Raw genomic sequence first — 18,084 nt, 5'->3', positions numbered from 1 at the left:
AGACCATTCCTGACAGTGGAGGATCAAAAACACTTGCTGGTGGTTTTACCCTCATTTCTTTACATTATATTTCTTATTGAAAGAAGAGAGAATTCCGTGACCCAATGTTCATACAACCAAGGATTACATAACTTCCTGAACATAACAAAAATATAATTTCAGTCAACAAGAAAAACTACAACCAATGAAGAAAGAAGCAAATGTGAAAATTAATAATTGTTTCTTAGAACTGGAACTACAAGATTTTTGCCTTAACCTTTACTGGTTGTCCTGTCTTCTTTGGTATGACTTGTACCGAGAGAAATATGGAGGCCACCATTGCTGACATACTTCTGAGAGGGCTTGTTGCCTTGATGCCTGGCATTTTTCCTGATATAAGTCAGATATGTAGCCCTGTATAAATGTAGCGTGACCCGATTCTTGGCCAGAGGCCACATCGTTAAAATTTCCGTGCAGAAAGATAGCTTTTGTATCCTGGTTCCAGTTGGCACTTCCATTGCTACTATGGTGTTCAAGGGAAGTTTCTTGGCTCCTCTCCATAAAAACATCATGTTCGTTCTTTGCTGATTCCTTTAAAACTGGGAAAGATACCATTAGGCAGATGTTTTCCAAGTGGATTTTAACATAATTGTGGTTAACGCATCTGTAATCTTTCCACGCCATCTGTTTTTGTAGGCTTTGCTTCTATATCATCATTTGCTTTGTATCAAATTTACACCTAGGTACTCTGAAATGCCCTGTTCCTGTATAGAGCCTGGACTTTATGCCGGCTGGGACTGGGACATTTATTGCTAGCTTTTTCATAACAATTGTATTATGCTAATGGCGCTGAAATGAAATAAAATTCTATATTTGGTTTAAAGGATAATTAAACCCAAGAAATTTTTTTTTAATATAATGTAGTTTACCAGTCCTAGACCAGATAGGGTGGCTGAATTTTTTTTTTTTTTAAGCAAAATACATTTTTGCAAATTCAGAACTTACTTATTGTCCTTACCAGAAATTCAGTGACTTTATCAATCCATGTGAGTTTACTCAGAAGTTTAAAACAGTGTTATTTCTCTTCAGCTACTCTGCCCACCACCTATGTATTATAAATGAAAGTGCAGACATGTTTAAAGTCCAGCATGGGTAAAAACATGGCTCCCTCCATAGATATGGTTGAGTTTTAAGTGTAGCCACTCAGGAAGAGGAAGTGTGTCATTCGCAGGATTGCAAAATAAAATGAAAAAGACTTCAAGAGAGAAAAGTTGATGCAGTCATCACATCCAAAGACAAGGAAGGTGAAATATACTATAATTTTTGGGTTTAGATACACTTTGATTTGTAAGGTCTCTTACTGATACAGTTTGTCCTAAATTGTATTTGTGCCATATTCATCCTCACCCTCTTCCCTCGCTTGTTATATAACTTCATTGACCCAAGAGCAGTTTGGTGTCTTGCTACTGGCTGAAGCGGGAGATCCACTGGGGCACTTTTAATGTGAGAGAGAAATGACTTGCTTTATCCGTGCCATGGTACTACGAGGAGAGAGACAAAACGAGGTTTGTGTTGATGTCCCGTAATCTCTCTGGGGATAAAACAATGCTTTATTGTACGGCCTATCAAATAGAAGATGGAGAAGTCAGTGAATCGAGTTTGGCAGCTGCTCTTTGCTGCGTTTCAGCTGGGAGAAAACCGTGCTTCCGACTCATGTACCTGACAATGGCAGCTGAGCATTTCATGCATACTTTAAGTGTAACATTTTAGGAAATTGATTGTAAGACAAAAGAGTAAGGCTACGGTTCCAAGTAAAAAAAAGGATATATACATGTGTCATCTATCTATCTATCTATCTATCTATCTATCTATCTATCTATCTATCTATCTATCTCTACACAAGCATTCTCAAGTCCACTTTATCTCACTCTTCATCCATCCATCTTCCTTTAATTCAACCATCTATACTGTCTTTCAAGTATCTATCTATCTATCTATCTATCTATCTATCTATCTATCTATCTATCTATCTATCTATTTATAGAGGGTAATAGCACCTGCAACTTGTAGTTCAGTGTCTGCAAACAGAGCCTCACCCAAAAAAGCTCAGTCATATAGGAATTCACAGCAGAAGAGTTTGCAGCATCAAAATGATAAACTACAAATGTATTAAAGCTCAGCAGAACATCCACAAACTGTCTTCGTTAGGCTGGTCTAATATTTGATCTGCTAAACTACCAATTTTATACTTGGTGCCGGAAACCCTTGTGCAATGGATTACTATATATTATATACAGAAGAAATATATATATATATATATATATATATATATATATATATATATCTCAGGGTTGAGCTGAGAGATTGTCAGAATGACAGTTTTCCTCCTTGAACTACTTAGCTGAAATATTAAATTAGCTTGCATTTTTTTTTTTTGAATGTTGTTGTTAAAGTAACTAAACCGGGTTTAAAGAATCTATTCAGGTATGTATTCTTAACCCAAAATGTCCCTTCTATTGCGCTCAGCCTCCTCCAAATTCCTTCTTTTTTTTTTTGCTGGGATCTGACTTCTTGTTAGAGGGTGGTGATGTTTGTTCTCCATGGTCCCACTGTATGTAGAAACATAACCACCCTCTTGTTCCCTCCTAATATGAACGAAGGACTATGGGATTTGTGTTGTGCACAGAGCAGTGCATATGACCACAACTAATGCTCTGCTCGTTCCAAACAAATGGAAGTGAGGGGGAAAGGAGAGGTTTGGGAACTCAGGAAGGACATTAAAAGAGGCAGAAAAACACAGTAAGATACAATTTAATGAAAAGTAGATTACAGGGCTATTAAATAGTGGGTGTGTATGGGTTATTTTTGGAGAATAAGGATATGGTTTAGTGTCACTTTAAGGGAACCTGTCCCTTTGTTCATTCAGGTTCTATTTAAGGTTCAGGCATCTATGTTGCCAATAAAGATGGCTCCTTTCACAGAAGATGAAGGTGTGCTGGCAGCTCATTATTTTTTTGATTGCTGTGGTGCCATCCACCAGTTGCTCTGGCACGCTGCCATTGGGTGTAAATTGGTCTGGTATACGTTAAATAAATCTCAAAGTTGCCACCCCTGACTTGCTGGGAGACATTAGATTTGGGAAGACCAATTCTTTATTCCTCCTGTACATCAAAGGATGATCAAATCAGAGAGAGGAAAAAAAATAGAACCAAAAACAGAAGAGCAGCAAACAAGAGAACGGCGATACACAAAACCAAAGTCTGAACAAAACCGTGCCTCTTTTCTGAGCCGTGACCTGTTTTCTCCAGTGGCCGCCTGCTGTTCCCCTTCCTTGCATAGCATGGCAATGATGACTGACACAACGTCCTGAATTCAAAGTGGCTCCGTGTTGTTGAAGTCCGCCGATTGTTCTTTGTGGCATAACTCCCCCACTCTCCCCGGGCTCTTGTACACTTCTCTCCGTCACAGTCTGTGAATCGCTGAAACCAGACAGAATTAATGGAGTCCCCTCCAGTGCCTACCTGTCATCTAAAGCAATGCGGGCAATATAGCAAGGCGAGATAATACATATTTATTTTATTGGCTCTCTTTATTCTTGGTTTAGGCCGCTGCCCGCACCCTAGAGAGCTTTATATGAGCTATATGGCTACAGAAGAGATTCTGCTCGGCTGTAAAATGCTGAATTTTGTAGAGAGTGGAGCTGGCCTTTAATGCAGAACCGCAGGCAGGGAGCAAAATCATTCATAAATGTATAAAGCAAAATGCTGTTTACCCAGGATTGCTTTTGTGTATGCATGCATTGCTTGGAGGGAAAAAAATAACACTGATTTAAATTTAGGAAATAAAACTTTTCTTGGACACTTGTTACCCTGGGATATCACACAGCTTTGCATATATAACCTGTATATCCCTACATTTTCTCTCCCTGTGCTTTGAGAGCTGTCATCACTGGGCCAGAAAAATGTACATTTTGCTCTGTTTATATTCTGCTTTTCTAAGTCTTTGCCTAACTGCAGACAAGGACTGAACACAGGCTGCTCTGATACAGTGTCTTCTCTGCTTAGAACCAGAAATGATGCCTCAAGGCTGCACTGCATTCGTGTAATCAAAGGAGATCACAAATTGCTAGAAACAGGAAGCCCTGCATGAGTTTAGCTAAGCCTGCCTATCCTCCCATCCCTGTGATTTCAGACATGCAGATCTGTAATGCACCATGCACGTTTAGAGGGATGGATTCTTGATGCCTTCATCACTCTTATTCTTAGGCTGAGGACTTTACACTGTAGGTTTTAACATTATGACATTTATCAGGGACAGGGAGCAATGTGCAGTTGTTTAATGATAAGTCAGCTTCTATTGATCCCACTGCTATAGATTAGTATGTCATATGATGCAGAGCCACATTCCAGGGACACTTCACATATTCCTTCAGGTCATACTATTCAGGTCTATGTAAGCATCCAGGCAAAGAAAACAGTGAATATTGGCTACTCAGGGCTACGGGTCACACAACAACCACCAAAGGGCTGGTTGGCACCAGTGGGATGCATGTATATATCAGTATCTTGAGAGTTTTTTCCCCTAGACATTTCTTGGAATTTTGTTTTACAAGGTAGGTCACCATGTCTTAGGACTGGCATGCAGAATGCAGTAATGCATGCATGCAGTGTCCTGGCCAGGCATCAAACCAAGAAACTCAATGCTGAAACTAGTCCACTAACCACTAAAGGTGGGAATACACAATTAGAAAATCGACCAATCGGTCATCCGACGACCGAGAGGCGTTCGTTCGTTGGTCGAAATTGTGGCCCACATTAACCAATCTAAAAAAATTGTTCATCGGGCAATACGTAGTGTTGATGTCTTCCGTACAAGTGGAAGTGATGCGGTGTGCATGTGACCTTGTAGCCACGCCCTTCCGGCCAGAATAAGTGATATACACAATTAACAGCAATGAGTATAATATAGTTTATTACATTATCTATATACATAAATAGTGATACATAAAATCTAATATGCAGAATTCTGGTTTCATTATCTCATTAGGCCGATCTACTTTTAACATTTGGATTTTTCATTCGTGTTTACGAAGATTCCTTGGACATAAACATCTGGGTCATCTTCTGTTTCCGCTCATGCGTGATAGCGCTTGATAGATTTTTTCCGTATGACCGACATACCACCGCATAGAAAATCGGACGTTCATATGCGAAACGACATTTTTCACTGTTGTTCAACCGGATTTTTTCGTTCACAATATCGTTATCGGTTAAAACATCCTGCTCATGAGAGAGAGAAAATCATTCGATCAGTGGCTCCGCAAAGGTTTTCGTACAATTTTCTTATCGTGTGTACGGGGCATAAGCCACTGTGCTGCCCAGTCCACTGTGTTGAATTACAGGTCACAATTTTAAAAGCACACAAAACATCTAGATGCAAATAATTAGTGGCATTTGTTCCATTAAAGTGGTTGTAAACCCTTACATATACCCAGTGAAATGACTAACCTTGGGTGATACACAAATATGAAACAAATCCTCCTACATAAGTTGTACCTGTGTATCTGCAGTATTCTCTTCTCTACATCCATGCATAATCCAGAATTTATAAAGCTTGTCTGAGAGTTCAGAAAAAGGAGGTACTCAGCTGAAGTTACACTTTGCAGAGCTCTGAGAGGTGATTGGAGGGAAGAGACACACCCTCTCCACACAGCTTACAGGCACAGAGCTGAGGCTGTCAATCTGCTGGAGGTCCCTCCACTGTCATTATTTTTCTCTTGGTGTAAGGAAAACTTGTCAGAAGTGAGTCATTCTGACAGCAGAGGAATGAAGCAACAGACAGAAATGACACTTGGTACTCAGGATAGAGACAAGTACACACTATAGAGGGTAATGCTTTGTTCATATTTCATGTCTGAGGTTTACAACCACTTTAGGCATTTAAACACAAGACTTTTAAACTTCTTGTTTCTTAAATCCTTTCAATTTTCTTTTATCCTGTTCCCAGAATCGAAGAAAAAGAAAAAGGAGGGGAAGAAGCAAGACAAGATGGTAGACTGAATGACAAGAAGAAGCCCAGAAAAAGACACACAACCTCTGGGGGATGCACCTGAGCCCACTGCAAAGTGGCTTAACAAACTGTCTACCTGTAGTAGAAGAAGGGAAGAGGGGAACATACTCTGTACAATTTAGTCTATTACTTGGTGGTGGGAGAAATTTGTTTTAAACCATAACACATTGTTAGGGGATGTTATTAGATGTGTGTATATAGAGAAAAGGGGTTTAGACTTTTTTTTTTGTTTTGTTTTGTAGGTGGGCTTGGGGTATATATTATACCTTATTATTTCTATTAATATTACATCCCAAACAAGCAAACAGTGATCTTCTAGCGGCTGTAAACCACACATCCCAGCATGCCTTTAGAGCATATTGGGATTTGGATATTCTCAGCATCCAGGCAGCTACAAGTTGCCTCTCTTGGGACATTCTACTTAGGATTTAACCATTGTGTCATCTAATAAAATTATTTAATACTGACTAATAAAACCAAAAAAATCCAAAATAGAAAATAAAATGAAAGTTGATTGTGCATTACATGACTGGTATAGGTGTAACCTATAACCTATAACCAATGCAAAATAATTCATTTAAACAATGTTTAAAGAGGACATTAAAGAGTTTTTTTTAGCTTTAAATAGAGCGGGGAAGGTCTAAAACCTTTATCAGTTTTTTGGGGGGTTTGTGAGCTTTTAAGACACTTCTGAGATCATTCAGAATTCATTGACAGGTGTATTTGACTTGTAATTTAATTTCATCTGATCTGCAGTGACCTGCTCCAAGTAGGTTTGAATTTCCATAGACTAGCATAGGAAGGGAAGAAAAGCCTGTCCACAAAGACCCTTTTGCTGTCTCTGGCTCTATTAGTGAGTTTTCCCCTCTCTTCCTGTCATGTCACCGGAACAGGAAGTTAGGATAATCTTTCTAGCGAGGACATACCATAATACTGCTGCTACTTGGGTCTCCTTTTGCAAGATTTTATCACTTCCTGTTGGGTCATTGGGACAGGAAATGGGAGGGAACCTCACCAGTGGGGACACATGCAGGAATATTATTCTAACAGAAATATCAAACTTTTCTCAAATCTATCCAAATCTAAAGAATAATTGGTTTGGTTCCTTTCAAAAGATTATTCATTCTGTTTTATTACTAATTGTATTAACTTTCCATTTTTCTGCTTCTGTCAATGGTTAGCATTGTACAATACCCTGTAACTAAGGTTTTTAAAGCTGTACTGCATTGGCAGATATTGGGATTAAAGTATAACTTCACCCAAAACATTTTTTAAGATTTATGGTCGATTGAGACAGATTTGATAGTTCTTAAGTCTTTATTGCTGCCCCTAACCCTGGTGAGGGATTCATCAGCCAGCCCCTGTCATTCTTCTCTGTAGAGACCATTCATGTATCCATATGGAATTCATTTTTTAACTATCTCCTTCATGCCCCATGCAAGATTGTTCATGGAAATATAAGGGGTACGTACTCTAAGGCTGGCCATACACTATACAATTTTCAGTCCAATTTCTGTCCAATTTCATTTAGATTTACCTTCAACTATGTAGTGCAAAGGCCTGCCTAATTGGATACAATTGAAAATGTTGTTTAGGTGTGACCTCATATTATATGGTGTTTGGTCAATCTAAAGTAAAAATCTCAAGAAAATTGTATAATGTATGGCCAGCCTAAAACTCATGAAGCTGCTTGGCTTAGCTTCAAAAAAATCTTCAGCATTAGGGAACAAGCCCAATTTAATATGGATTGATGCCCTGTGTGACCTCACATGCTTTCTACCAGCTTCTAAGGCTAGCCATACTCTATACAATTTTATTTATAAAATTGCTTTAGATTTACCAAAAACCATATAATATGAGGTCAAACCTTAACAACACTCTCAATTGTATCCAATTAGGCGGGCCCTTGCACTACACAGTTGAAGGTAAATCTAAAGAAAATTGGGCAGAAATTGGACAGAAAATTATAGTGTATGGCCGGCCTAGGGGTGCATAGCAGCATCAAGTAATGGAAACCAGTAGTTATGGGAAAATGTATGCTAGGGCCATGCTGCTTGATACTGTTGAGCACTCTCAAAGGCTGAAATGGTTCTCTTCATCTCTTCAGGAGATCAGCAAAGCACCAGTTCTTGGAGGGCCCATGCACATGTGTACGTTGTGACAAACACACATGTTAATGCACATTGCAACAATGCATGGCAATGCACCTGCTTTATGTGCAGTGTGTTGGCGGTGCTCCTCATTGTGTAAAGCACCCCAACACATTGGGCAGTACAGCAAAGCACACGGCAACACACATATATAGATGTTAGAAAAGAGCCATGCATGGTTTTTCAGCCGTAGTGGGATGGTAAATTGTCAGTTGATTCACAATGAATGGGCTGCCTTAACACAACGCAAGCTAACATGTGTCATAACACTCATTAATGTGTGTGCATCAACGCACTGCAACAGAATGCTTAAAGCAGAGCTCCACCCAAAAGGAGACATTCCACTTTAAGGCCTCGTCCATCACTACCCATTAAGGATTGGCACCTTTGGGGAGTGGAGGAGGACAGGTGCCCAATTTTGACAAGTACTGCACCTGCTCCCACTTCCACTGCGATTGCCAATCAGAATTGGAAGTTGTCCTCCCCACCTCCCTCCCCCTAGTCTTCTGGGACAAGTGGCAGGTTCCAGAATACTATGGGATCATTCACAAGATGCAGCGCTACTCGCGCATGTGCTGTGGGTACCTGGCTATGAAGCCGCAAGCTGTTACAGCAGGATGCCTACACATAAGATTCCAGCACCGGGGAGAGAGGACAGCTCGGCGGTGAGGACACCGCTGGATTGAGGGATGAGTGAGTGCCTGTTCTTTAAAAGAGAGCAGCTGCAGTTTTTGGAGCTGCTGACTTTTATTTTTTTCCATTTTGACTGAAGCTCTGCTTTAACTATAAATGGGCCCTAATAGTAAAAGACTGTAGGAGCATGTATGCAGTATTACACCTCTGCTGGAGGAAATGACTTGTCCTGACTATTATACAGTAGCACTTCCCTTACATTAGTCCCATTGGTCCATACAGATCCTTGCACTGTGCAAAACACCTTGTTCAATACTGGAAGAAAACCTTATGATTGCTAAGGTCTGATTACCAGAATGAACACAAAGAAAACCAATCCATTTGGGAGCAGGGGCTCACTTTTTGATAATCCCCCTCTATCTATTTCCCACTGCCAATGATCGGAAGGGATAGAACCCACTGGATAGGTTAGAACCTCGGTCAGGTTCTAACTGTCTAGCTCTTCTTATCCCTGTGACAACAGCCCTCTCATTTGTTGCCCTGCTCTCATAGGGACAGGAAATGAGGGTAAGCCTCCCCAACGGGGTCTCAGGCAGCAAAAACATTAACCCTTTCCAAGTCAATCCATAAAAAGTTTTGGCTGGCATTAGGCTTTAAAGAGGACCTGCCACCTTGCTCACGCGGCACAAAATAACCATTCAAGATCATCCCAATTACTTTTTTTTAACCTTCCAGGGTTCTCGGTCTGCTCCTTCTGTGGCTACCATCACAAAATGCCCAGTGTTGGCTGGTTCGGAAACTTAAAGTGATTGTAAACAGAAAAACCCCCTAGAAATTAAAGGCAAAACATTTTGTGTATAGATATAAAATAAATTATATTCACTTTTTCCCACCTTGTTTATAGGTGATCACATACCCCCTGTTCTTAACTGCATGAGAGCTGGAGGAGGAGAAACCGCAGCACACAGTGAAAGGCTGTGAAGGGGTATGTGTCAGCAGAAGCCTGATCATTGGAGGAGAGCACACTCAGTTCCCAGAACAGCTAGAGAACTGACCATGCTGTGCTCTCATGCCTGGTGCGGTCAGTTTTTAATAGGAAAGCAGAGGGACTGGCAGGGATTCTGGGAATTTCACACAAATGAAGCAATACAGAGAGAATAGGGTACTTTTTCATACAAGTACATGGTACAGCAGGAACATATCAGGAATATGAAATGTTGGGTTTATATATCCTTCATATTGATGTGACCCTCTTCTTCATTGTCAAGTGCTGGTCAATGGCTAGGTCCAAACACATCAAGTGGGAGATCGCAAGCTCCCCACATACCCAAAATCATGGCGTATTTTGACGGCAGCTATGGAAGAATAAGCAGTGGGGTGAGCTCTGTTAACATAAGTATAAGGTGGTCATAGCTTGGACTTTAAACAGAGTCTCACTTTGCCCTGAATGGGGTCTCTTTAAAAGATAAGTTCACCTTTTGACCAAAAATAATAAATGCACATTTTTTTGCAGGTAAAAAAATGTGCATTTATTTTTTTTGGTTGCAGGAGCCTGTAAAGCATTGCACCAGTGATCAGCAGATAGCTGGTGCCATGCAGGTCTCCTGCAATACTGCCAGTATATATGCTTGCCTGTGCGAGACGTATGGGCAAGTAGATATACTGACAGGAAGATTCAATTAACTACCACGGCACTCCACAGCGCCGTGGTAGTTCATTGGGAACTACAAGCCGACACTAGCTAAGGCTGTCAGGACTTGTAGTTCTTTCATTCACAGAACACTGTGAATGAATGATGTGGCTGTGTGGGTGGAGCCCCAATGGGCTGTTTTTAAAAAGTGACAGCTATTACAAGGAACATCTCCACATGCTGCTGTCATGAGAAGGGGGGGGGTTAGCGGGCAACGGCTACAGCATTGGGAACATGTCACGTGTTCCACCCTAAAAACAGGTGGAATATGTAGCATGTTCCCAAAGGTGAACGTATCCTTTAAATCTTTTATTAACTTTATTAGGTTATGCTGGAAGCTATTTAACACAGCCATACATACCTTTTTAACTGAAAAATATGACCCGTGTTGTCCTTGGAAGACAGATTTTGGTATATTCTTGTCTCAAGGGTTGACAATGGGATAATCCTTATGATTAATGGGGCAACACAGGCATTTCCATGATCCTTTATATTTTATTCTGTTGCAATCCTATGCTAAAAGGTGATTTTACAGGTAAACTAGGTGTAAAAAATATAACACAGGGAGATGCAAGTGAAATCTAAAATTAAAAACAGGAAAACAAGGAACATTGGGTAACACCACATACCACACCTGTAACAATTAAAGTGAGTTCAACTCCTGTCTCTGTATTTAAACATTCTAGAGCAACAATGGCTTTTAATAAACTAATTATTACGTTTCTGTGATTCTTAAGAGTCCAAATTCTGGCCTGGAATAACTCTTAACACAATGTATTCAGTAAGGCAATACAAACCAATCATACTCAGTAAGAGTATAAAGCCGGCCATAGACTAGGGTTGCCATCTCATCCCTTTAAAACCGAAAACATATTAATTACACAGGTTCTGAGGCTCATTAAGGTGGTAATTAAACTCACTTAGGGCCTTATCTGAAATAAATAGGCATCAGAACCTGTGTAATTAATATGTGTTTGGTTTCAAAGGGATGAGGTGGCAAACCTACCATAGACAGTTTGACTCTCAGCCAGTTCAGTAGGGACTGGCCAAGCCAAGATTCAAACCATTTATAGGCAGGCTGGGTGTACCCAAGTTGATTGATTTTACATGCAATTATTGCTAACGGCTAAACACTGCACTGTGTTCTTCTGGTGGAGACGGCTCCCTCTGACGCACCCCCCCCCCCCGCCACCGGTAGAACACAATGAAGGGATTCCTTCATCAACACTGACTGTGCTGATGGGGGGAATTGAGCAACCCGTAATTGCAGAAAAGAAAATCACTCCATCTATGGCCGGCTTAACTGTAGCTATAGCTGACCATATGACTGTCCAGGAGGCCCAGAGCTGTATGGTTACACATTAAAGTGGATCTGCTCTGCATATGAACCCCACACACAAAACAAAAATGCATTTTGATTCATTTTCATTTTTAATATTCACAGCAAACTGCCCCATCCAACCACGTCTACCTGCTTTATTTTGCTGAGAAATCATCTTGAAAAATACCCCCTAGCATTAATGGCAGTGGCCATCTTGAGTAAGGGCAGATGATTCACGTATCATTTACTTCCTGGAATCTGTCTGCCCTCAGTTCAGGCATAGGTTGAGCTGAGAACCATCTCTCCAATCCTGAAGACTGATGGGATGTATGACATCATTTGCCTAGGCATGAAAATCAGTAAGCGACTGAAGAAATGTAAAAAAAAAACAAAGGTTTAAAATAGGAAAACATATCATATGTTCTTATCTATTTACTAATGCTAGCAGAAAAAGGATTAATAATAGTCCATGTTGATGGAGAGAGTGAAGTTTCGCTTCAATATACTGTATGCTGTTAGCTACTACTTTAGGCAAATATGTTTGAATAAAGTGAGCATTTATATCTTTTGGAAACTCCTGTATATGTTTTTATGAATGCTGGTACTATTCTGTGTCACTATAGGTAATTATCTATATTAAAGATTAAAATCAGAGAAGAGCAGGGCCCCCTTGATGGTTTTGCTATGGGGCCCCATCATAGTTAAAGTGTATTTAAACCCTAACATTGAACTTCTTTTATTTTATTTCTTTTGGCCTGTTAGATATATTAGTGAAGGTGTTCTGGTATATCTGTTTGATAAGTACAAAAAATTCTGATTGATCCTACCACAAATCCTCCAAACTCCTAATTTCTTGTACTCTGCCTCTGCTGCACTAAAATCTTAAAGTGGAACTAAACTCTCTAAATCACCATGAACTATATTTAATCTTTATGCTGCTAGTATTAGTAAATACTGTAGATAGGAAGGTATACTATATATTTTTTTACTTTACTTCAGTTGCTTCCTGCTTTAGGCCTAGGCAAAAATTATGTAATACATCCTAGGAGCCTTAATGGGATTTCTTTTTTTTGGAGGAGTGACATTCTCAGTTAAGCACACCCTCCTGTCTGCATGCCTGAGCTAAGGGCATATGGATTCCAGGAAGTACATTCTACACAAATCATTTACTGGAGGATGTTTTTCAAAGTAATTTCTCAGCAAAATTAAACATGGAGTTTTAAAAAAGAATTCATAAATGTTTTCAGTTTGTGGAGCTCAGATACAGTTTAGTTCTGCTTCAAGCAGTGCTACTAGCACTGCCCAGTTCTCCTCTGTGGACAAAAGAGGAGAAGATGAGAAGATGAGGTGTTCTACAGTCCTGACACACTTTTTGTTCTAAGATGACAGCTCCTACAGATATGGGTGAGCATTGTCATCTTAGGCCTGGAAATGCTATACTGGTAGGATCTGGTGAAAATAAAGGGAAAAAAAGCTTTGAAGAAAGGGTTTAGATACACTTTAGGGTCCTGTAGAATCTTGTTCTTTGCCTGAGGACAGGAAATAGTACATTTATATCTAAAGGTCTATAAATCTGATGAAAAATGGACAATAGAGAGAAGAAGGATGGATGAATTTGGTTCCAAAAAGGTTGGGAGCTCTCTACAATCAAGAAGTCACTGCTTACCAAGCAAATTCAAAAGGCATATCAATATGTTTGCATGGTGCCTGCTTTTATGTGCAGTTTTTGTCCTTTGTTTGGCTACAAGTCCAACTTTTAGACTATGTTGCTAGTTTCCTCCATATAAAGGGAGTAACATGAAGCATGGATGCATCCAATATCCTCAAAACCCAAAACAACTCCCTTACCTTAATCACAGGTACACTTTTTAATTTAGTGTGGCCGTGCATGGCTCTACCCACCGAGCCATGTCATCTAGGCCCGGAATTGCAAAAGCTGCAGAGGGACTATGCGGAGTGTGCTGGAGATCCTTCTTCCTTCTCAAGCTGCAGTTTCTCTAGCCAGGTCCGTACCTCCGTATAGACCTGAGGCTGGAGGAATTTTAAGCAAGAATCTGTGCATTGCACATATGATGCAATGCTTTGCAGACTTCATTGCAAACAAAGTAGTAAATGGACATTGATCATGGGGTTCGATGGTTTTGCATTTACTACTTTTTTTCAAAAGGTGAGCTGAGACTTTAACCCTGCAGTCTTTGTCTTACTGAATAAGCTCATTAGTAACAGAAGATGTGGCTCATTAGTCAGTGAGGTAATTTGACTTCTCTCACACAAGGGGGAGCTGTCCACACACCTATCAATTCATATACATAGACGCTTGGGTTGGGGCTTGCAATCTGCAGCTAAGTAGCTGTATGTTAACAGGCTGGGTACAGGTTGTCAGAGATGGGGATCTAGTTTCTACAAAGTTACACAGCTAAACAAGAATACACAATAAGGATCTTGCTGACACTGCTGGTTTTCCAGCTATACTCCAAACAAAACCCATTTATTTCAGTGAAGGCTCCATAAAAACTGTATTTAAAAATGTCTTAAAGTGTTACTAAACCCAGGACCCTGCATACACTATATCTGGTCTCCCACAGTACTTAGAACATGGAAATGATATTTAGTAAATATAAAGTGCTACATACCTTTTCTCATCAGTAGTTAGAGCCAGGGGTGGACTGAACATTTGGAAACTTCGGCACTGCCCCATGAGATGCCCCTGGTACCTTTTTCATAGGCTTTTTTGAGTTTGGGCAAGGACAAGGACACAGGGGCCCCATGATCCCCTATTGCACAGGGGCCCCATGAGTTGTCAGTCTGCCCCTGGTTAGAGCAGTCTTGTGACTTCTATCAGTATCCAGCAGAGCACTGGTTAAAGCTTGTAGGAGGAGTTTTGCATTCTCCCCTGATTGTCCTATCAGGCTGAATAACCCCTGCCCTCTGTCTGGATAGCTCTGATTGGCTCTGTGCTGATCACATGCACTCTCCCAAGAAAAAAACTGAGCATGTGCAGCTTGCCCCCAAGGCCCTGTTCTATCAGCAGATGGATTATGGACTGTGGAAGAAGGGGAGGATCAGAGAAGACAGAATCAAACATCCTTTTTACACAATGCAGAGGATTAACTCCTTCCACAGGGTCCGCAGTGAGTATAAGAAGCATGCTTTACTGCATATACAGACTGATTTTAGTGTTGTGGGTTTAGTAACACTTTAGTCTTATGTCCTTTATAACAGAGCCTTAGTAACAGTTAAAACTCTCTCCCAGGCCACAGAGAATGACAGGGCATCAACACGCTCCCATGCTGAGTGACAGCTAGATCTGTGCAGTCAGTGGGAAGTTTGAGCTTCTCACCTTAGGTGCCTGTGTTGATTGGCTTGGGGCTTGTGTCAATCAGTTTGACATAAGTTTGGGATGCTTCTGAAATCATTCAGAATTCATTGAAAGGTGCATTTGACCTGCAGTTAACTTGCTTCAAACCTGCTTCAAGTGGATTTTGCATTTCCATAGACTTGTATAGTAATGCAAGCGCCACTTTAAGCTCGATGACACAGGACCAAAAATGACCACTTTTCTCTCTAACATCTAATAAAATTGAGCAGCAGTTGCATCTGTGACTACTGGTTTGAAATCCAGAAATGTCAAGCAGAGAACAGCGCTGTCTTGGGACTGATTGTCAAAGTACATATCCAGCCAAAACTTTTTTTTACTTAGTTTTGGAAATTAAAACCTCTGTTGGTCTTTTCACTGCTATCTGTGGCTAAGGTGTCCGTTTATGACACAGAGAATAGCTGCAACTCAGAGGATCGCAGCTATTCTCTGGTCATTCACAGTTTATGACACTCAGGAGCTCAGCGGAGAACATGTTCAGCCCTTCACTGGAGATCTGTGTTCTCCCTCCAGATTCTCCAGCCCAGAGCTGGATCGGAGGGACCGCAAACTAAGCAGCAATAATTTACCTCTGTTTAGTAAACTGATCTTTTACTGTAATCTTGCGAGATTATAGTAAAATCAGCCGTTTTCCAGTGTTTGTAGACCGTTCTCTAGCGTTCGTAGACCGTTCTCCTTTTGTTTGGAGAACTGATCTACACTGCTTCATAAACTGCATTCACAGGAGAACTGTGTTCTCCGAGAATGCTGGAGAACTGAGCAGAGATCTATTACTGCTGGTTCATAAACGGACACCTAAGTTAGAGAGATTTATCACACATAGTAGATTTATCACATAGTAGAGAAGGATAGCAGTAAAACCTGGCAGGAGTTCTGTATCTCCATCTTTTCCTAAGTAGAAAAAAGGAATGGTCTTCACACTTCAAGCTCACCCAGTGGATTCAGTAGACAACCACTGGACGCTACATTTAGGGGAGTATCTGCTTGTCAAAGGTAAAGAGATCTAGCAATTATCCAGACTTGTGGGAGACTATGGTAAAGGACCGAAGTCTGGAAGGTGAGATTGTAGAAGGTACCAAAAAGGGTTTACCTATTTTTTTTACTTATATCAAATGTATATCCTAGAAATAGTTTGATATTCCTGCAAGGAGACTGCTGCACGTTGCAGACTCTTTCTGGCTGATCAGCTGCAGGTGGTCAGGGTAAGGGTCAGTTCACACTGATGCGGTATGGGATTCGCAGCAATTCCTGTGCTTTTACCGCACCGTATCACAATAGCACTTTGTGGGTGTCAATGGTAAGTTAACAACATCCCAAAAACTGTTCGTAAAACGCAGTGCAATTGGCTGAATCGGATCGCATGGGTGATTCCAGTGTGGAAAAAAAAGGGTCCTGCACCTTTCCTGCGGGTGCATTACACAATTTGTGCCATACAAAATGAATGGCTCAAATCGCACTGTAAATGAATCGCATGTGATTGAACAGGAATGCGGTGCGATTCCTGCCCAAATTACGTGCGGTTTTCCATACTGCATCAGTGTGAACTTGCCTTTAAGAAGATAAAGACAAATGTTTACACATTGAACAGCTAATCATTTCTTCTGGGACAAAGACTAGCTCCAGAAGCCTGTAAGCTCCTACACTCATGAGGAGCATGAGAGCACCAACTGAGATCTAGGTGCCCTCCTAGGGGTTTGAGACAGCAAGTGTGGCCTATAAGAAAAATGATGAACACGACCAAGATGATAACTGATTTGGAGGCCTACACAATGCTAAGGACCCTAAGTGCTTTCTAAAGGTAGAACAATTCAGACTACCATGTGTCAGCACAACACTCTCTTGAACAGCACTTCACTTATCCCAATATTTTCTGGTAACTGCCCTGAAAACTGAACTCTAAGATAATGCAAAACTGCCTCTTTAAGTAGTGGCAACTGGAAATGTTGGGTCTATGTTAATAAACTGTTAGTTGCAATGATAGCAAAATTCAATGTCAGAACATTTTCTTTAAAGAGCTGTAGGATCACAGATGGACACGTAGTCTTACAACAGACTGATACCAGTCCACTGGGATCCAGTCCTGGCCCAAGTGCACTCCCTCTCTCACCTTTGAGACCTCACCATTTGTTGCACCACCAGCCTCCAGACCAATACATCTGATGACTATTCTGAGGATCTGAGTACAATTGCTTCCCAGTTTTGTGCCACTTGGGGTCCCAGTCCTTAAGACTACCCTGCAGGTCCTCACTCTTTAGTGTCTATTTTGTAAATGTCATGCTCCATTTGCCTCCAGTGTGATGTCACTACGCATGTGATGCACTGGTTGGCAAAGGGGAAGGTTGCTGATATAAAGTGTAGCTTTTGAATGAAGGACATCCACACAGGTATATCCCAAGTCTATGTATGGTTTGCTAAGTAATAGCAGTGTACACCAGTAACCCATATAAAAAGAACTTGGAGAGCCACTCAAAGCACTACAAAACCTTCCACTGCAGTCCACACCTCAGATCGGGTGCCAGGGTTCAAACAAGCTAATCCAGGCTAGCAGAAGCAAATCAGAAGACCGAAGGTGGAAGCCTCACACAACACAGCCACTATACAAAAGGTGAAGATACAGCTTCAGCATAAGCTCCTCCTGACTACACCCCTCTGATATGTTTCACAACGCCCATGGGGCTTAATCATAGAGAACTTCTATATGAGCTTCTCTAGAACTTCTCTTTTAATACATGTCTAGATAGAACAAAAAGAAAAAAAAACTCAGAACACAAAAGGATGTAGAATACGGTTCACTTGTAGTTCATGGCAAGATAACTTCTGACTCCATTTTGTTTTTTTCTTCTCAACAACTCCAGCCCTGAACATG

General features: G+C 40.8%; 1 protein-coding gene across 1 annotated transcript in view; it reads left to right on the top strand.

The window, feature by feature from the left end:
* Nucleotides 1-11,245, top strand: part of PTN (pleiotrophin) — a 140,941-nt gene extending 129,696 nt beyond the window's left edge. Inside the window, exon 5 of the mRNA XM_089680679.1 lies at nucleotides 5,986-11,245. Within this exon, the coding sequence (XP_089536805.1) occupies nucleotides 5,986-6,038 (53 nt within the window). The 3' untranslated portion in view covers nucleotides 6,039-11,245. The remainder of the gene's footprint in view (nucleotides 1-5,985) is intronic.
* The last annotated feature ends 6,839 nt before the right edge of the window (nucleotides 11,246-18,084 follow it).

This window comes from Staurois parvus, unplaced genomic scaffold, assembly GCF_062004578.1.
Source record: "Staurois parvus isolate SC_StPar_1 unplaced genomic scaffold, SC_StPar_1.0 ptg000249l, whole genome shotgun sequence".
Lineage (NCBI taxonomy): Eukaryota > Metazoa > Chordata > Amphibia > Anura > Ranidae > Staurois > Staurois parvus.
Note: the sequence above shows the minus strand (reverse complement) of the source record. Positions and strands in the feature narration are given on the sequence as shown.